Source organism: Martes martes (assembly GCF_963455335.1).
Source record: "Martes martes genome assembly, chromosome: 6".
Lineage (NCBI taxonomy): Eukaryota > Metazoa > Chordata > Mammalia > Carnivora > Mustelidae > Martes > Martes martes.
The window spans coordinates 133,346,929-133,368,406 of NC_137893.1; the positions used below are offsets into that span (position 1 = coordinate 133,346,929).

Here is a 21,478-nt window from a genome sequence, read left to right on the forward strand (position 1 = left end):
AAACCGGTGCTGTTAAATAATATTGGATAATTGCACCTGTCGTACTCCCCATATTGTGCGGAGGAAAAATAATTGCTGGTTTTCTGCTTTGCAGTTTAGCTGTGACTTCGTCATTTGACTCGGAGCATGTCATTTTCTCCCATTTTAGACTGTGTACAGTCAAACTGTGTGAAAGGACCGCGGATAGCAGCCCTGCGTGTGTGAGTGGGCGCGGGCCTCATTCAGCAATGATTTCTAATTTATACAGCATTGAAAATCCACAGCTATAAATAAACAGTTCTGACTGGCTTTGCTGCCTACTCAAGTGCTTTATTAAAAAAAAAAGAAAGAAAGAAAGAAAAGAAAAGAAAAGAAAAAGAGCCACCAACTGCATGAGAGAGGGAAACAACGTCTGGGGATGGATTCTGGTTTCTAACACTTGGGCCCGGAAGGGAGAGGCCCAGACTTGGGATGGGTTCAGGGCTCAGCCAGGCAGCCTTCTGGGAAGCCCGGCCTCCCCCCTCCCCCCTTGGCCCCCTCCCGCTGCCCACGTGCACACGCCATGTGTTTGGGGATTACAGTATATGCAACTAACTTCCTGTTATGACAAGTATTGTGAGCGAGTAGGTGCAGAGGAGCTGAAAATAGCTTAAGAAATGTATGACCCATTTGAGAAGAGGATGGGGCTAATGGATTGTTTAGGCAAACAGAGTAAGTCTTCACCCCAAGTCGAAAATTGGTGTTACATGGGAGAGAGCCGCTCTAGAACCCACGGAGACCAATCCACGAGGTACTGGAGGTGTTCCTCTCTCTGCCTCTGTGGTTGAGAGTCTCCACCAAGTTGGGGTCCCCCGACCACCACCTTTTGTCCAGCCTTGCAGAGGGACACGCATTTTTGCTTTGTTAAGTGAAAGCTTTCAGATGGCAGGTTATGGCTCTGCTCTATAATCAAGTGATAGGAGGGTGGGCTCAGGAATCGACCACGTGTGTGACCTTGGACCGGTCGTTGCCCTCCTCGGAAGCCAGTGGCATACCAGAGCCAGCTCCCATGCTCCTTGAGAGGACCAAGGGCTTATGCATCTCTCTTCCCAGCTCTGCATTCAGTGGCCCATGGCTAGCTTGAAGAAGGTTGTGGTGGAATGGGCAAATGCTCCGATTTTCTTTTTCCCAGAGAGTTGGTTTTTAAACATTTACCGGCCCACCAATATCAGAAACTTGGTTTCTTCATTTGGAAAATGAGGACATGATACATCTTCTGCTTAAATGATTCTGGTGAGGATGAAATGAACCATGAGGGTGAGGGCAGTTTGTCAATTACATGGTCCTACACAAAAATTATTGCTGATTCTCTCCCTGTGTGGTTGGCATTGTCTTCTAACCCCTATGGACCTGACCTTCTGTAGGCAGCAAATCCTAGACCTCTTAATGACTGTTTGTTGTGTTTCATGTTTGTTGCACGTGTTTTCTTGCTTCTCCTTTCTTAAGCTCCAGCAGGACAGGAGAACCACCTACCTACCTGTGTATTTGCTCAGTGGGAGGTGGTTCTCAGGTATTTCTGGCATTGGAATGGATCCTGTGGGATGGTCAATCATACAAAAATCAAGGTTTAATTTGGTTCCAGGGACAGTGAAGCCACAAATAGAATTCTGCAGGTTCATCCCCACCAGGAGCTTACTATCACTCTGAGAAGTAGGCAGCCCGTCACTTTGGGGTGTGGAAATTTTGGGTGATCCCCTGCGGGCTTCGTGTTTGGGGAATTTCCACTGTGACAACTGCTTCTGGGCTCCTGCTGAGACCAGGTGCTCTGAGCACTCAAGCAGCCACAGGAATAGTGTTCCCAGTTCAATCTAAAAAGACTTGTGGCTCATGTTTATGTATTAGCAGATAAAGGATTAGGAAGATAGCAGGTTTGTTGGTGCCTGTCCTAGGCGTCCTGGGGCTGCCTGCCCGGTTGTGGTAGTCTGCCCTCTTCTCTAACTCAAGACCGTTTTTGGTATTTCTGAGGTTTTCTCGTCTTGGAATAGATATGGCACCGTGGCCAGTCATAGAGCCATCAAGTTTTGATGTGGTTCTAGGAATAGATTTTACCAAATTTTACCATTTTTACCAAATTTCTCCTGTATGGTGTTAGGTTGGGAAACCCAAGTACAATTTACTCTGCTGCCCACACCCAGCCCACATGGACCTGGTGACGCACCACTGGACTCTATGCTTACCCACCAGGAGACCCTTATCATCCATGTTCTTTACAAAATGTGCCTGTGAATAAACACCCAGAACAATTTCCTGGGAAGATGAGAGCAGAGTTTGTGAATGTGTTTGTTAATCCCCTAGCCATCAGCTTTGTTAAAGCATAAGCTAACTCGGCAAAGTGCTTTGTACCAAAGCATTTTCAGGGATCCTCATAGCCATGTCACTTCCCATCACTTACTCCCCAAGAATGATGTGCATTTGACGAAGGAAGCGATATTCGAATGGAAGAGATTTCGATGATGATGTCGCAAAACCCCGTATTTGCTCACAAGAGGGGCAGATTTCTCCATAATTTTTATAACTTACTTCTCATTGCCCCAATTAATTTGCTCTCCGATCAGGTGGACAGATGACTTCGGTAGCATCCATCTCCCTACATCTCTATCTAGACTGAGGAAAACAAAATAGATGAGCAGTCCATGAAAATAGCTAGTTGATGAAAACACTTGTTTTTAGAAAAGTTGGAGTCGTTAAAAATGGCACAGGACTGGGAGTTAGAAGATCTGGGGGACAAATGCCATCACCTTAGTTGATACTAAGCTGATACTAGCTCCTTGATACTAGGATACTAGTTGATACTAGGATACTAGTTGATACTAGCTCCTTGGCCCTCGTGCAGATTACTTCTCAACTAGGTCCTCAACACCCTCCTCTGTAAGGTGAAGAGTTTTGGTGATGCCAAATCCCTTTCTCTCTCTAAACATTCTCTAATGTTGAGTTTATGTGAATTTCCTTGGACTTTGGCAGATTTTGACCACAGAGGCCAGATAAAGGTAACAGATTCTGAGATAGCAGTTGTTGTTTTTGGCATGTCCAGTAAACTTGCAAAAAAACAGAGTCCCCACATTAAGCTACCTTCATAAACACTCTTATTAAATTTAAATATCATTCACTGTCCTTTCTACCTTCCTATGTTGCTCCACCACCTCTCTCAACCCGAAAAGAAAAGAAAAGCAGAGAAAAGAAAAGAAAAGAAAAGGAAGGAAAAGAAAAAAAAAGCAAAGGAAAGAAGAGAAAAGAAAGAAAAGAAATGAAACTCTCATGTTTTCTTCTTCCTTTGTTCTTGGAAAACTGCCTGGGGTCACTTCCTCTTCTTCCTTGGCTTCATCATGTCACCTGTATAATGAAGAACAGAGACATCAGGCTTCAGGGTTTCCCTAATGGGTATTCTTGTGTGGGTAGACATTCACCCTGACCTGGGACAGTGGAAAGTCAAGGACACTTAGCCACTTAGGCAAGAAGATGTACTTTGTGGAGTTCTGAAAACCTTCCATCTCTACAGAAAGGACAAGCAGCAGCTCTCTTGTCCCCACTGGTGCTTGACTCATAGCTAACCTGTTGACCAATGGTGTCATTTGCCTTCACAGGGTTCTGTAGGTCAAATGTGAGCCACTGATTGAGGTTGCTCTTGGCCAAGTGTTTACAGGCTGCACACAATCCACTGAAAAACTCTAAGATTGTGCAAATGGAGATGAAGAGACCTCAAATTAGAGAAGAAATAGAAAAGTGGAGATTCACCTAACTAGGGTTCATTCCATGACCTCTCCCGAAATCAGCTGAACAGCCTGAATGGAGGAGTACTGGCATATTGACTGGATATTAGTGAGCTCACTGGAAAGGCTTTCTTCTGCTAAAATTATAGCCCTACATTTCTAGAATGACTTCCATTCAACAACAAGTTGGTACCTCTCTATTTATTGATCATAAATCTTTGCATACACTCTGAAGTTTCTAACACTCCGTTAGCACATTATCCTTCCCACCTGTTGTAAATGTTGTCAATCCTACTTTGAAAACTTTTTTCAAATCAGTCTCTCCTTGCCCATTCCTCAGCCCTGTTAGTCCTGACTCGGTGCCACAGAAACCTCATGCTTCTACTTTCATGCTTTACCCTTCAAGTCCTGCCCCAGTCCATCAGTTGTGCCCTTAAATGTCTTCTACTAATTTTATTTTGCTCGAATTGCCCTCTCAGAGGTGATAGTGACTGATGACTTGAAGTCTCCCTCATCACACTGATTTTCTAGGACAGCCGACTCCTAATCACATAGCCCTTGGGGCCATCCTATATTAATGCCTCTCAACATTTCTAAGTACAGTGTTCTCTCTTCTTCTTCTTCTGCTCATCAATCCAGATATCCTCAGTCACTCTAGGGAAGCCTTCCTCAGCTACACAGCTTTATGTCATTTTCATTTATGCTCTCACTCGTTTTTTGATGTAGACTCTCTCCTGCCCCATCAGGTCTTTTGTATGTTAAGTCTCCAAGTACAAACCCAGAACCTTCTCTTTTCTGAAGCATACACTCTTTGCCTGTAATAAGTCCTTTGTCAGCTGAATGACACATTAATTCCTTCATGTTCAAGAGCTTGGGCAACATAAACTTCTCAACTTAATTGCCCCTGTGGTCCCTCTGAAGGCTTCTAAAGCCCTCTTACCAACCCCAGCCATTCGAGTTTAACTGTAATCATAACCACACTCCTCCAACCCCATATGCCCAGGATTGGAGAGTCCTTCCCCATGGATGAAATAAAACAGATACTGAAGGCTTAGAGAGAACAAGCCCAGGAGAAGTGATGGCCCGAAGTTCTTTTGCGGGAGGAAAGCAGGTGGCTCCTTCCTGGGATCAGGGTCTCCCACATCCAACACTAAGAACCTAGACAGAGCACTAAGACATTGACATAGGCCCGCAAATACACTAGAGAAGGCATCGTCCCAAAATGTGTCTCAGGACGGACTTCCAACAGTCATCTCTTCTGTAGTGATTTACATGTGTGAACATCACAGAAATCATATTTTTCTTTTGTTCATAGCAGGTGGAAGGTGGGTCCTTATTCCTGAATTCTCTTGAAGCTGAGCAGTCTCTAGGCTTCTCTGAGTCTTCAGAATTTATCTCTGACTCTGATTCCACAATACATGGCTGGAGATTAGGGAGCTGTTGACTTAGTAATAGGTTGTATTATCTTACTCAAACAAAGTCCACAACATGGATTTCATATTCTGATTGGGAAATAATGTTGTTTGTTATCCTTCTTTCCTTCATAGAAGGGTAATTTTTCCAGTGGAATGCCTCCTAGTTGGCAGTTAAGAAGCTAAGCCCAACCCTGATTCATTTTAGTCCTTTCTTTATCCTCTGTTAGATAGTACCAAGGAATAGAGATATCCTAGGCCAAACATTTAATGTTTGTCTTGTGCAAGATCCAAAAATTTTCTGCTGTCATAGCAAAAAAAAAAAAAAAATTTAATCAACATCACTATGGATACCATATATAATTATATTCCTTATTGTTCCAATAGTCAGAAAACAGAGTAAGTAAAAACATTATATTCACTAAGATTTACACCTATGTGTCTACAATCACAAAAGCTAGTGCTGCTAGACTTTGAACTGAAAATTTGAAGAACATTTGCCTAGTTTCCGTGGGTTGGCTTGGAAAAGGGTGAGAAGGCAGATGGTTGGGGAGATAGGAGGTGTTATAAGAATGAGGTTTGAACATGAATGAGTAAAAGTTTCAGTGCAGACGTAGCATGAAGGAGATAGAGCTGAGGTTCTGGCTGGAGAAATCCTTGTGGGAAAAGAGGCAGTGAAAGAAGGAGAAGCAATAATCCAACATGGATTCCAAGCTGAGGGAGATGAAATTAGGACAAGAAAGGCAAAAAGGAGATATATTTCTGTTATTAACCAAATGCTGCTCCTGTGGTACCATGCTTTCAGAATACACATGGAGTTATCTCCTCATAAGAGTCTTTTGTTATGAAATGATCAGAGGCAATGTGCAAGGCAGAAAAAAACTTACATTTCTTCATGGCTAAAACCAAAGATGGCCTCTAAGTAGCTTTCAGCAATAAAATATCTCTTAAAAAAGTCTGGTCTACAGAAAATAGTACTAAAGGAAGGTTTTAATGTCCTTCTCTCCAAGCCATAGACACAAAGTCACTTGGTTAGACTTGAATTTTCAGCTTTTGAACTCTCCTTAGGGGGGAAAGGATTTATGGTTTCAGGTCCTGACAAAGGATAGTCTGACTCCTGGCACATGGCCCTCAGGAATGTTAGCAGAGGGGTCAAGGGCCAGAGATAAGCTGATTGCCTCTCCAGCCACACCTACCTGGAAGAGGCCCTGCCACGGCCAGCTGCGAGCACTTAGTTCCTTTTTGTGCCTGATAGATCCTTTAGGTTGTGTTTTCCTTTCTGAGGAACTCCTGTCTTGATGTCAGCAGTCTTGTGTCTTATCAAGGAAAAGAGAGAAAGAGAGAAAGAAGGAAGAAAGAAAGGAAGAAAGAAAATTCGGTACTCCAGTGGCAGACAGACAAGGAGGCCTATCCTGGAATCCCTTGGCAGCCCTTTTTTTCCCCAATCAGGGTGAAAAGAATATGTCTGGAGCATCCGCAGGTGCTCAGATATGGTGGACCAAGCTTATAATGATCTGTGGAGCCTGCTTCCCCTTGCCTGATTCTACTGTTGTTTGAAATCTACATTCCATCTAACTATGCCCCCAAAATAGAAATTGAATCTTTCCTGGTGGGTCTCTGGTCCCTGTATGTGACCCTGTGCTTGTCCAGCCCTCTGTCCTATGACACATCAAAGCTAGCACAGGGAAGGGGGGACATGGTGATAAGTCAGGAATGATGGCTCTCTGGAAACTCTCTAGAGCTTTTGAGCCCCAGCTTCTTCTTGAGGACCAGCAGGACCTTCCTGAGGGCCTGACAGCTTTGTCTCCGTGGTACACAGAGCCAGATCCATGCACCTGTGTACTCCTGAAGGATAACACCCACTCACTATCCAAGTTCACATTTGACTATTGGCATCACCTCTTACTACTGCCCTTCTCTCTCTTCTCTGACATGACACATGAGGAGGTAGAAAGTAGGTAGACATTCAGCGAGTGTGGCCGTTGCTGCCATAGACCAGCAGCATTGGAATCTTCGGGTGTACACATTAGGAGGAGGGAATCCCACACAGTACCTTAGATCTCCTGAATGAGAATTTATATTTTAACAAGAGCCTCATTTTAACAAGATTTGGAAGCACATACAAGTTTGGGAAGCCCTACTCTGAGATCATGGCTCTTGACCCTAACTACAAATTAAAATAACTGGACAGCTTTAAAGAAATATCAATGCCAAGTTCCCATCTCCATAGATAGGGATTTAATTGGTCTGGGGTGGACCTGAGAATTAATATTTTTAAGACTCCCCCGGTGCCTTCATAATGTGGAATAAAGGTTAAGGACTATTGCTAGAGAGATGCTTCCATATTAGATGGGTCTTGACTGATATTTCAGCTATGTAATTGTTGCTCTTCATCACCTTCAACTGCATACAGATGCATACAATTCAGATGCATACAACTGAAGGACAGGATGGGATACCCACATAGGAAAGGTTACTGATTTTTGAGGAAGGAGAATGAGCTTAACAGCAATGAATCCCACGTGCCAGGCCCTGTTTTGGTCACTTGACACTTCTCAAGTCCTTTATGGTTCTCCACAATGTCAGGAGGAGGGTGCTAGTGCTGTCTCTATGATGCACAAGGAAAGCTGGAAGACAAGATATTAAGTGCTTTGCTCAGGGTCATGGGTCTACCAACAGCAGGACCAACGCAGGAACCCAGGCAGTCTGGCACAGAACTTTTCTCCCAACCACTGCCTACCTGGCATCACCAAAGCTCTCCTTAGAATTGTGCTGTCATCCAAGAAAGCTCATGTGTGTAAAGAGGTGACAAAGTAGGGTTAGCCCTGGATTTGGACAGAAGATGCAGCTGCTTACATGTCTCCACAGATCCAGGACAGATTTGGAGAGGCTTAGAGATAGAAGAAGCACACGATTGATCGTCCACACCTCGACAATGCTAAATCATATGCACACCCCCGTGGCAGGCATTCACGGGGGCTGTCCTAGGCAAACTAGTAGGGGTGGTCACCTCACTTAGAGGTTATCCCATCACTGAGAAGTTGAAGTGTTTTGACACAGCTTACATGGTTGGTTTATGGCCAGGAGAGAGACATACCCTGGTTTTTTAAATTTCAATTCCAGTGTCCTTACCCCTACTTTGCACTGTCTGCCCTAACGTGCATCTATTTTTCAACAGCTCTCCAACCAGCATACCACAGCACCATCATCTGTGCTCCTTAAACTCTCTGCCCAATACTTGCATCTCCAACCATTATAGTCTCTCCTTGACTGCTGTCCCCAGAAGCCCTGTGCACCAAGTCCCATTTAATGCCTAGAGGGAAGAGTCCTTAGACATCCTCTGTCTGCATTGATTGATCCATTGGATATGCCAATGGAGAGTCTTTGGAGAGTCAAAGATGGATAAGACACACTCATAACCCTTAAGAACTCAGGGTTTTATGTAAAAACCCATCTCCGTGCAGACCATAGAAGGCTTCCTGGAAGAGGTGAGTTGATACGATTAAGTGGGTGTGAGACAAGCAAAGACTGGGCGTTGTGAGACACTAAAACCCACAGAGGGGAGGGACAACATCAATGTGTAAAGAAAACAAGTAATTTGGTGGTTCTGCTGATGCATGCATTTAGACAATGGAGAGCAAAAGCCACGGGACTGGTTCACAGAGCCCCCCGTGTGTCATTCCAAGAGTTTGGACTTTCATCTGTAAACTGGGGAAGGCTTAAAGTGTTTTAAGCAGAATAAGACACAGAAAAATGTGCTCACATAGATAGCTCTGTTTAGTTTTAGGCAATTTAAAGTGTTCACTGCAACTGGGATGTTAAGTGATCTAATTTCTCTTTTAATTCTTACTAGACCATTTGTAATTACGATCCATTTAGAACTTAACCCGTTTATGATCCTATTCTGATGCTATATAGGACTTTTGGCCCAGTCTTTTTTTTTTTTTTTTTTTAAGATTTTATTTATTTCTTTGACAGATAGAGATCACAAGTAGGCAGAGAGGCAGGCGGGGGCAGTGGGGAGAGGCAGGCTCCCTGCCAAGGCCAAGCAGAGAGCCCAGTGCGGGGCTTGATCCCAAGACCCTGGGATCATGACCTGAACTGAAGGCAGAGGCTCTAACCCGCTGAGCTACGCAGGTGCCCCTGGGCCAGTCTATTCTTTAAGGAGTTAAAAATCTAGACAGAGGACAGGGACATATGGCCACCTATGTGTGTGACTGTCACTTATCCCAATGTCCACATGTGCACGTGTGTGGGTCCACATGGAGATGCTAGCCTATTTGCTCATTGGGACCTAACTGTAGCAAAAAATTGGATGAAGCTCTTAACCGATGAAGCTTATTTAAAAGAGCTTTGTGTTGAAAATAATATTAAATTTGGTGAAAAATTTTTTAATTTAGCAAACGTCTTAAAGTCATTGTGGAGTAACAACTTAGAAGTTAATCATAATTCAGACAATTGTTTAAAAAGGTTATTGTTCCATAAGCTCTGAGTAATCAAGTTTTTCTCTGCAAATTTCAAATGGATTAGTTTCTTCCTTTCTTTCTTCTTTTTTTTTTTTTTCTTAATTTTCATGTAGATTTGGGGAAGGCATCAAAAATCCTTACCAAGAACTTCAAGGAGCCAAACTAGTTAGAATTAGATGTCAACACATCTGAAATGTCAACACATTTTTTTTTTCCTCCTCTCTGGATTCCTGTGAGTTGGAATCCTGATTTTGGGAGTAAATTTTAGTATTCTGTGTTTTAAGTGTTTGCTTTCAAGGAGAGTGTCTTTGAGATTTCCCCAACCAGTTACATTCTCCAAGAGTAGAAAACATGTGAAAAAGCCAAATGGCATGCTTATTTCTCCAAGGTCTCATTTTCCTCTCAGAAATATACACTCTTGGGGTGCCTGAGTGGCTCAGTGGGTTAAAGCCGCTGCCTTTGGCTCAGGTCATGATCTCAGGGTCCTGGGATGGAGTCCTGCATTGCATAGGGCTCTCTGCTCAGCAGGGAGTCTGCCCCCCTCCCCCGCCTGCCTCTCTGCCTACTTGTAATCTCTACTTGTGATCTCTTTCTCTTTCTGTCAATTAAATAAATAAAATCTTTTTAAAAAAAAAGAAAGAAAGAAATATACACTCTTATGAAACCGTCGTGGGTTTTTTTGTTGTTGGGTTTGTTGTTGTTGTTGTTGTTGCTTACACAGGCTTATGTTTCCACACCAGTTTATAGATTGGGTGGAAGATGCCACTTGTGCCATTTCTATTTTGATAGAACAGAATGGCATGTGGGCGTGTGATGTGGGGGACTGTATGTGACTCTTGCTTCCTTATATACAAAATCAGGGTATGCTTCCTGTATTTCCCTTTGGGGATGGGAAAATCATGATTATTTTGCAACCTGACTCTTTGATGGTTACTTTTCCAACAAAATAATATTTTGGGGGTGGGCTGGTGGAAGAAGCAAGGAGGAGGATAAAATTTTCCATTTTAAAATCAGCTGAGTTAAGGTTTTTTGGTTTAGTTTGTTTGTTGTTGTTTTTAAGAAGCAACATGGTTCCAGCTGCCTCTAAGTAGAAAGCTTAGCTTACTGACATATTCACTTTGCCCAAGACCCTGTTTAAAAGAGAATTTCCATCTCAAGTATAGGATGTGATTTTATCTGGTAAATGTTTTACTAAGGGTTGAGAGGCAACCTAAATGCAGAAGGATGGGAAATCATCTGGGAAGGCACTGCTGAGGTTAGAAGAACAAAGAGGGTCCCTGGACCCTTATCCTTCAAAAAAGGAAACCTTGACATGTAGCAATTTGTATCCCCCAGTCCCTCACTTATGGGAAGAAGACCCTAAGTTCATTTTTTTTTTTTTTTTTCATGCTCGGGGTGGTGACACCTTGCTCTCTGGGTCCTGAGCTCTCTAAACAAGATTATTTTTAGCCTTGAAGTTAAACGAGGTATTGTTTGGGGGAGGAGGGGAGATAATTTGATGGGGTCCTTTGAGAAAATCCAAAGTTCCCCCAGGCTTTCCCTCTGCCTACTTTGGTAGGACCTGTCTGAATCCTTTGGACAAAGGCATTAAGCATTACTGCCTTCTGCTTTTGGACTAGTTTCTCCTTCTGTTTCCAGGAGGGGTGGAGAGAGTGTAAGGAAGGCATGCCTCTGTAGGTAAAAGAGAAATAAACTGACCCCATTTCCAGTAGTTGAGCTTCTCTCCAAGTAGATAGATGCCAGCACTAAAGACGTAGCTGAGAGAGAAGAAGGCTGTTAGACCCACCGGGCTGAGTTTGGCTAACACAGGATACACCCACGTACCCGTCTCAGAGTAGATCCACAGGACCCTGCAGAAAATGACAAGTCACAATAATTAGGACGGCAGGGGCGGGTTGGTGGTGGAGCCATTTTATCCTCAAGATCAATGGGGTTCTGGAGCCAAGGGAGATGAAAAGAAGCCATGGGGATCATTTGTCAACAGCTGAGGTGTTCCACAAACCTACAGAAGTGATTCTTTTCTGGATAAATACTTGATTCAAAGAGACATCCTATTTCATAAGCTGGACTTGGCTATTTTACCTAATCCATTAGAATTCCGTGTTGGTGAAAGAATATGGGAGAACATCAAACACATCATCAGCCAAAGAGAGTATGTGAGGACACGAATTATTCCTTTCCCTGAGAGGTATGACCTGCTGAGACATTGAACTTGCTGAGACGGCATCATTCGCTGACTCCCAGCCAGACAAGTGGGTTTGCTTTTCTGTACCTAAGAGTCAGGTGTAGCTTTTCATTAGCCCTCCAAACCTGTTGGGGTCGGAGGGACCAAGATCAACCACTATTGTTCTATTACAATATGCCTTTTAGAGGTAGGAGGGGTTTAACTGTCGGCCCTGATTTCAGCTACTGAATATAGCCATGGACAGAGTGTTCAGTAGGAAGGGATGGGTTTATAGGAGGCTCAGATCTTGCTCATGTGAGTAGAGAATAGAAGTCATTTCTGGTAGCCAAGAGAAGGAAAAGAAATGCTAGGAGAGGAGCCACGATGTCTAAGCAAAGCCCAAAAAATGCAGTATGCTGGAAACCAACTGCACTGAAAGATGCCAAAATCTGAAATAACTTTTAAAATTAAATATGAGAAACATGATGTATCAACTACAGTTTATAATTGGTTAAGAGGACAGAATCTGGAACCAGCCTTCTGTGATCCAAATCTGAGTTCTGCAACCTATTAGCTATCTTACCTTCAGCAATTTATTCAGCCCTGCTGTCCCCTGCCTTCATGTGAAAAGTGGGGGATGCAAACAGGATCCATGTTGTAAAGGTGTTGTCAGGATTAAGAGAGTTAACACATGTAAAATAAAATAGCGCCTGGCCCATTGTGAGCCTTGAATCAGAGTTCTAAAGCTTCTCTCTTCTTAGGGATGGCACAGAGGGGTCCTAGCAACCTTCCTTTGAGGCTCCTTATCTCTTGTAATAATTAGGATAGGCTAGGTCACGCTTCAGAAACAGCATTCAAATTTGGATACCTCAGGTTATCAAAAGAGTTCAGAGGGAGAGCTTCACTTCAGAAATCCAAGTGCACTCTTGGTTGTTTCAGATACTTCAGATTTGTCAAAGGCTTGTGGAAGAGACAAGGACTAATATGAGGGTCAGGCCTGGGGTGAGGCAAGAGAAGCATGAAATTTAAGGGGCCGTCTCTGTCTCTCAAAGGGCACAATTAATAAATTGAAAAGGAAACCTATGGAAAGGGAAAAATATTCTCAAATCATATACTTGATAGAGGATTAGTGTACATAATATACAAAGAACTCCTCTAACTCAACAACAGCAAGAAATAAACCCAAACAACCCAATGAAAAATGGACAAGAGACCTAATAGACATCTTTCCAAAGAAGATATACAAATGGTCAACAAATACATACAAAGATACTCAACATCACTTATTATTAGGGAAATGCAAATCAAAACTATAACTAGATACCACTTCACACCCATTAGGATGGCCACCATCCATAAAATATCAAGTATTGGAGAGGTTGTGGAGAAATTGGAACCCTTATGCACTGTTGTGAGGTACAAAAAACAGTTTAACTGCCATGGAAAACAATGCGGCAGTTACTCAAAAAATTAAATATAGAATTACCATATGATCTAGCAATTCAACTTCCCTATCTATATCCAAAAGAACTGACAGCAAGAACTCAAAGGGATTATTTGTATACCTGTGTTCATAGCAGCACTATCCTTAATAGCGAAAACACAGAAGCACCCAAGTGTCCATTCATGCATGAACAGAAACATAAAATGTGGTATAGATAAGCAATGGAAAATTATTAAGCCTTAAAAAGGAAAGAAATTTTGACACATGCTACAACATGAATGAACCTTGAGGATATTATGTTAAATGAAAATATTGTCTGATTCTACCTAGAGTCATCAAATTCATAGGTAGGGAAATAGAATGGTGTTTATCAGGGCTTGAGAGAAGGAGGGAATGGGGATTCATGGTTTCATATGTACAGATATTCAGAGCACCTGGGTGGCTCTGTTGGTTAAGCATCTGACTCTTGATTTCGGCTCAGGTCATGATCACAGGGTCGTGAAATCGAGTCCTGCATTGGGCTCCATGCTAAGCATGGAGCTTGCCTGAGATTCTTCCTCTCTCTCCCTTTCTTTCAGCCCCCCCCCCCCCACACTCTAAATTAACTAATTATTAGTGGAATAAAATCTTTCAATAGACTTTGCTAGGTCTACCTCACCTGGATCATATTACACTGTGTTTATCTATGGCGATAATAGCTCCGTTCCTGGAGCAGACCTCCTATCTAAATTCTTTTTGGCAATTAGGGAAGGTCCAAGGCTCTTCCCAAGCCTTCTGTTTCTTAAAAATAATGGACTATTACTCAGCCATCAGAAAGGGTGAATACCCATCATCATGTTGCATCAACATGAATGAGACTGGAGGAGATTATGCTAAGTGAAGTAAGTCAAACAGAGAAAGTCACTTATCATATGGTTTCACTTATTTGTGGAACATAAGGAATAGCACGGGGAAGGGAAAAATAAAGGGAAGAAATCGGAGTTAACGAACCATGAGAGACTATGGACTTTGGGAAACAAATGGAGGGTTTTAGAAGGGAGGTGGTGGGGGGATGGGTGAGCCGGTTTTGGGTTTTAAGGAGGGCGGGGATTGCACGGAGCACTGGGTGTTATATGCAAACAGAGAATCATGGAACACATTATCAAAAATTAATGATGTACTGTATGGTGACTAACATAACACAATAAAAAAATAATAATGAGCCTAAAATACTCTTCATTCAAAGAGGCACAATTTGGGTGGAAATTCTGCTCCCCTACCTTATCATTATGACCAACACTGGAGTTCTATGAGATGTGCATTCCATTGTCTTCTGCACGTCTACTTCTTATGATAGTCCAGGAAAGGTTTAAGGGACAGAAAGTAAATCCCCAAAGAGCTGGCCCTAGGAATTTGGGGTCAACAAGGAGAACTGAATGCACTCCAAATGGATCGTTTTAATTAGTTTACTTTGTTTACCTTGTATACTAGAAATTAGGGCTCCTAATTTCTATGCCCATTTATACAAGATAGTCAGCAAATAAGGACATTCCCCTAGAGGCCTGGAAAGTTTCTCTTTATTTACTTCATTTTTGTTCCCTTCAGCATAAGGTTCCACAAAGGAAAGTTCTTGAGGTAAGTTCATGAAGTCTGTAGTTTCACAGAGAAAGTGCAAAGAAAGTTACAGGTGTGTGAACTGTCAGCGGAAAAGTAATGAAAACAAACACGGTATCAGGCAAGAGGACAAATATTTAATGAAGGGCAGCCAGCGAGAGGCCTGGGGAGGAGACGCTCATACTGAAGGGGGATCACTTCTTTTTTTACATTTTTTTGTTATTTTTTTTAAGATTTTATTTATTTACTTGACAGACAGAGATCATAAGTAGGTGGAGAGGCAGGCAGAGAGAGAGGAGGGAGCAGGCTCCCTGCTGAGCAGAGAGCCCCATGCGGGGCTCGATCCCAGCCAGCACCCTGGGATCATGACCTGAGCTGAAGGTAGAGGCTTTAACCCACTCTGCCACCCAGGTGCCCCTTTTTAAATTATTTTTAAGATTTATTTATTTATTTGAGAGAGAGAGGGAGAGACCGAGCGAGCACATGCACATGAGTGTGGGGGGGGGGCAGAGGGAGAGAGAGAAGCAGACTCTCCGCTGATCAGGGAACCCGACATAGGACTTGATCCCAGGAGTCTGGGATCATGACCTGAGCTGAAGGCAGAGCGCCCCTGGGATTACTTTTGTATGGCTTGCCAGAATATATGTTGAAAGGTGGTGGGAGAGAAAGAGAAGGAGGAGGAGGAGGAGAAGGAGCAGGAAGGAGGGAGGGAGGGAAGGCAGAAGGAAGAGAGGAAGGAAGGAAAGAAGGAAGCCAAAATGAAATTGGCCACTATCTTCTTAGTCAATGTCATCGCTTCCCCAGCCCCATGTAGGGTCCTATGAAACCATCTCTAAATGTTTGTCTGCTGCACTCCACTCCAGCTTCCTTCATCTTGAAGGGATGAAAGATGTCATTGTCTACTTGCTGGGCTTTCCTGCACCCTTCAATCCACTTTCCATACCACAGGCTACTAGTAATCCAGTAATCTTTCCAAAAGAGAAATCTGCTCATGGCATTCTCCTGCCTCCAAGGGATCCCCACCAACGCCTTCGGAAAATACTCAAGCTCCTTTACCCAGACTACCTGGCCTTTCCCTGCCCTCCCTGTCCGCCTCCAGATCTACAGCCCATCCATATTGGATCCTTCTAGGTTTCTTAAATGAGCTGAGCTCTGCTGCTCTGAGCCTTCCCTCACGCTATTGTCTCTGCTTGGAACACCTCAGACATTTTTACTTCCCAAGACACACTTCTCCTTAGCCTGAGCCTGGCAGAACCATACTCACGCTTCAAGTCTCAGCTTAAAAGTCAATTTCTCTAGAAAAGATTTCCCTCACTCAGTGAGGTTCTTATGCTACATACTTCCTTTACCATGAACTTACCCTTGTTGCTTATTGGACTCTCTTTCTCTGTAGCCTGGAATGGGACAGGGGGCTTATCGGTCATGCACATCTGCTTCCCAAGGGCCAAGAAGATGGCAAGTTTGTAGATCTTTACAGGAATGGCTTTTCGGGAAGGTTCTGCTAGCACGTACGGTTCCCTTTAATTGCTGTTCAATGGGGCTGCTGTGGACAGCTCTCGGCTGCCTGATCCACCAAAGATACCGCAGCCTCTGAAACCCGGGAGATGGGCCCATAGCCTTCCAAATTCTAGTTAATCTATTGCTCACTTCATTAACACTTTTAAGAGGCCAATCATTCTGTCCCTCATTTCAGAGAACGATTTTATATGTCCTTCTAGAGCTGTCTGCCACGTGGATCTATGTGAGTCAGGCTGGGCAGGCACAGATTGGCAGCCAAAAATTAATGTTTTATAGTTTGATCCTCCTAATCTTGTAGCATCCAATGTTTGTCATAAAAGTAATAATTTCTGTGTCTTATCAGGACAGCAAGAGTGGAAGTCTGTGGGTTAGGGACTAGTAGATAACAAGGGGTTTGGTGGGCTTTCTGCATATAATTCTTAAAGTGCTAATACTCATGCTGCATCTCCCTAGCCCAGCAGAATAATAGAATTAAAGGACCCCCCGGCCCCATATTTTCATGCCAACTTCCAACAGAAGCATGTGAGATGATCACAGTTGCACCTGAGGCCAGAAGGCAAGGAAAACCTGGATTCATGTTTTGTCAATAAACTCAACAAGTTAGCAGACTTCCTACAATGGAAATGTCCCTGACAACGGCTGGGACCTGGTGATTCCTTAAGGTAGGGACTGAGCTCATTGCTGCCTTTGCAATGCATCCCCCTGTCACCCCTCTGCTCCCCGCCCTCCCAGACTTTCCTGCAAACAGCTCCCGCTCACACATGAGCAATGGCACCTTGAAGACACCCACCAGCTTTAAGCTACAAAGGTGACTCCTGGACCCTCTTGGTTTTCTACCATCTGATCGTTTTTGCTATTATGCCGCCCCCTTGACCCTCATGACCCTTAGATGCCGCCACATTCACTTTCTACCGTACTCTCTCTGTCTCCCCCTAACTCTCTCCTCTCTCTCTCCCCTCCAATGCCTCTCTCCCTTTCCACTCTCCCCCCACTTCCCCCCCCCTCTCTCCAGCAACCTCATCCTACCAGGTGGGTTTGCTCCCTGGATCTCTACTGTAACCCCCTCTCTTGGGAAGGCCAAGTCTAAATGTCCAAACAGAAGTTCCTCTCACCCGATGATTCTCAACCTTGGCTGAAGATTAGAATTGCCACGGGGGCTTTAAAAACCTGAATGCTCAGGACATATCCTAAACCAATTAAACCGGAATGGGATTCAGATTTAGGATTTTAAGTGGAGTCTCTCACTTACACCCCCAAATTATTTTTCTGCTTCTCTTAGGGCAACCACCATCTTCCCAGTCCAACGGCCCAAAATTCATAACTTGTCCTTGATTCTTCTTTCTCATTTGCCCACGGCATGCTGATTAATCCACAAAACCTGTTCCGTCCCTTCCACAATGTGGGCTGCCCTCCATCCTGCTGGTGCCAAGGTATCGTTCTTCGGGTTGGTACTGTTTCTAATTTCTGCAGCAGGCATTCTGGTTGAACAGGAGCTGAGGTTTGCACAGGAGGCGTGAGGAGGGCAGGCGCCTGTGTTCTGTCCCGGCTCCTCGGCTATCACCTGTCTCCATTCTGCACCCTGGGGGACCCAAGCTCCAAATGCTGATAAGCATCTTTATATTTATTTCATGTATGAATTTACCCAGGGGCTAAAGAGTACTTGTGTGGAAAACGGGGGCTGGGATTTGATCTCAAAATGCAAGGTTCTGCAATTACAGTGCATGTAGATGGCCCCAGACGAAGGTTGTATTTATACCCAGGAAAGAGTAACAGGGGCTCTGGGCAGGAATTCATCACAAGGCATGAGTGGAAATAGGAGCTGATCTGGGAACTCAGCTCCGTGCATCCCTCTGGCAGTTTTTAATGTATTCTGGAGGTAACATATCTCTATGTATATAGTACATGTGTAAGTGTGTATGTAAATAGATGCACAAACTTAGAGGATTGCTACACCGGAGGGCCCTGGGCGGCTTCTATGTGGGAGCTTAGCTGAGTGAGCATGATGGAGGAGAAAGGAATGATCTCTCGTGCTTCATAGGAAGGACCATTGAGGAGCGACTCTACAAATATCCCCCCCACTGCTGGGTGAGAGCTGCAGATTTGCTTGACACCTGTCCTTGGCATGCAATGCCTTACCCACTAGCAGAGACACCTGTGGCACCTGCAGACTTCTGGTCCACCAAGTACAAAGTGGTGGAGCCCTGCAGGCCAGCTGGGGCTGTTGCAGTAGCCAGTAGCATCATGATACTGAAACAGTGCACAACAGCAGGGTGGGTCACCAATGGGGGCAGCAAGCTGTACTGAAAGCAGAGCCAGGCGAAGATCTTGGGCGAGGGAAGCTAGGGATCATCACCTTTCAGTCTGCGCAGGTGGACAATATGGGCAGGTGTGAGCACTCATGCGCTTATTAGGACTCTTAGAGAAGAGGGTCCTGAAGCCTGGGCCACCTGCAGCCGGAAAAAGGGTGCTCTGAGGCCCCAGACCTGGGCTGACCCCGGACCTATGACATAGCCATGGACAAAGAATAGGTCATGGGGATTCAACCTCATGGTAAGAATATTCCAGCTAACTTTTCTTTGTGTGTTATTTTACTCTGTTTTGCTTCCGTCTTGCCGCTCCAATCCATTTTAAGCACCATGGTCAAGACGGCCTTTTGCCCACATCATTCTCTGGCCATGTTACTAGCAGCTCTCACTTCCCCTCCCGGCTGTAGAAACAAGTAGCAACAATGAAACCGCATGTTGTCTACACTGTAACTTCTAACATGCTGGCCATCAGCCTCTGGGGGTGGGCAGTTTGAGGACCACTTCCTACTAGCCTCTGTTACCGGTAGGTCGGGCGACAGCAAGGTGCTGACCATTACTTTATAGTGATCTGTCCTCTCCTGGCCTTGGGACTGTGTTCTGTTATTCACTTTCCCTCACTTTTGTCACTGCAACCCACCAGGCCTTTCAGGCCTGGATCCAACACCCACCTTTCCCGAAGCCCTTCCCACACCACCCAGCCGGACAGAACCGCTTCCTCCCCTGCATTCCTGGGGTTCCTTGTATTTGCTAGATGTCACCCCTCCCCATCTTGTGCTCTTAAAATGCACAGCTCATTCCCCCCTTAATAAGCACAAATCCCCTATAGGCAGGCGCTTGGCCTGACAGCACTTGGCTTTTCCCAGCAAGACCAGCCCTGCGTTAGGGGAGATATTTGTTCCATAAAGAGTGAATCAGAGCGAGCTGTAGGAAGGTTTCTGTTTTCCTGCTCCTCACCAAGACCTCAGGGCGAGCGAGGTGAGGTGTTTAGGGGTGAGAGATACGGGAGCAGGGAGCAAGCTACTGTATTTATAGGTGAGTCATGCTTTCCAAAGGAAATGAAAGATTTGCAGTTATTACTACTCTGCAAAGCTTTATTTTCCCACTTACAGGTCAGCCCTCCAATTCTGCAATCTGAAAAATCACAAAAATCAAGTGCCACATGCGAGGCAGTCTCCACGGTCTGGGTGGCTATTTTTAGGTCGTTGTAACGTGGTTTCGTCTGGGCAGTGCTTCTCCAGCTCTGAGTTACTGCCGTTTTTCTGACTCATGTTTGCTTCTCACACTCAGTCTGGCCTCGGCCCATATTCTTTACCTCATTCCTGCTAGGCTGTTTCCCTATTTGACCATCCAAACTGGCATGCCTCACAGCTGGCCCACAGCCACTTCCCTAAAACATCTCCCCGGATAGACACAGTTTGTGGAAACTCGTTGCTTGCCATATGTGGCTGGGAGGGCCCATGGGCCCCAGAGCCTTGCGTAAGGATAGACACAGCACGCCACAGAGTGGGAGTGCCCACAATTGGGATGGATGGGCAGAGAGAAGGAAGCTTCAACCCGTGGGGCAGCAGACGGGCGTAGTCGTTTCGTTCTAGCAAATATGGAGCCCAATGAGCCAGATGCTGATTTAGGGCCTCATCGAGGATAAGGAGGTCCAAATCCCAAACCACTTCAGCTCCCCACCGGGGCCCACCCAGCATGTTCCTGCTGGTGATGGGTCTCTGCCCCTCCCTCCCCTTGCTCCCTCGTAGCTTTAACACTTGAATGTCCAGTCCAACACAGAGCTGGAAACCATGACATCGTGGAAAGTTATTGACCATACAAATGAGGTTAAGCTTGTTTGCCTACGTCCCCTTCCCCTGCATTTTGTACAGTGTGTTTTGCACAAATGGGGAGCTGAACCAACACCCAGCCCTGTGGATACCGTGGGAAGTGAACTGCATTTGGAAATAGGAGCCCTGAGTGTAAGTCCCAGCGCTGATTTTCCCCAGTCCTATGACCTTGGGCATGTCATGCTGGATGACCTCCACCTCACCTCCACCACTCAGCCTCTCTCTTTCCATTTGCAGATCGACTGACACTGTCATCGGTTGGCTAACGTCAACTCTCCCAAGTTAGCACAAATGTCACTAACCCTCGTCCCAGTCCTGTTCTTCTTCAACTGTCACACGTCATCCAGAGTCCAATCATCTTTCTTACATAAGCCACATCATTGCTCTCCTCCACTTAAAACTTTCCCACAGACAAGCGGGTTCAGAGTCCGGACTCACTGATGTGAATTGATGATCCAGGTTTTCCCTGTCCTCCAGGTCAACCCTAACCTCAGCAACTCCTTAGCAGATGCTGTTCCCTTCGCCTGAAGGTCTTTTCCACATCTCTTTTGACTTCCACCTACTCATTCTTTGAGTCTCAGCTTACACATCAATTCCTTTAGAAGCTAGCTTTCAACATCCCTCCTGGGCACCCACAGCACCGTGCACTTCCTCCTCTGCCTATCGTCCCTTTGTTTGGGCACTTTCTTCTCTCTCAGACAGTCCCTAAAGGTGGCGTGGTGTCCTGCACATCACTATATCCTCAATCACTTAACGCACTGCCTGGAGCTGATGAATGATTGAAAGGACCCAGGATACATTCATAGGGGACCCCATCTCATTGTACTTCCTTTCTCCAACCCCCCAACTCCCTGCAGTGTCAGATCGCATGACCAAGCCCTATTGATCACTGCGTCTCATCTTTATGGCCACCACAATTTCTCCCCCAAATACCAGTGGCTTTTGGTGACCTTTTACTCCATTGGTCTCTGAAGATAAAAGAGGAAGAATCAGATGTGACAATCGATGACCAACTTCCAAG

At 44.8% G+C, this 21,478-nt stretch overlaps 1 protein-coding gene across 2 annotated transcripts in view; it reads right to left on the bottom strand.

Moving 5' to 3' along the window:
• Nucleotides 1-291: 291 nt before the first annotated feature.
• The window catches only part of ADTRP (androgen dependent TFPI regulating protein), a 64,218-nt gene continuing 43,031 nt past the window's right edge, over nucleotides 292-21,478 (bottom strand). The window contains exons 5-6 of one of the 2 annotated variants that reach the window (XM_080805730.1): nucleotides 11,302-11,453; nucleotides 292-3,348 (exon numbers count right to left, since the gene is read on the bottom strand). In XM_080805730.1, coding sequence (XP_080661856.1) covers nucleotides 3,314-3,348; nucleotides 11,302-11,453 — 187 coding nt within the window. In that variant the 3' untranslated portion in view covers nucleotides 292-3,313. The remainder of the gene's footprint in view (nucleotides 3,349-11,301; nucleotides 11,454-21,478) is intronic. The other variant, XM_080805731.1, reaches the window with a different exon arrangement.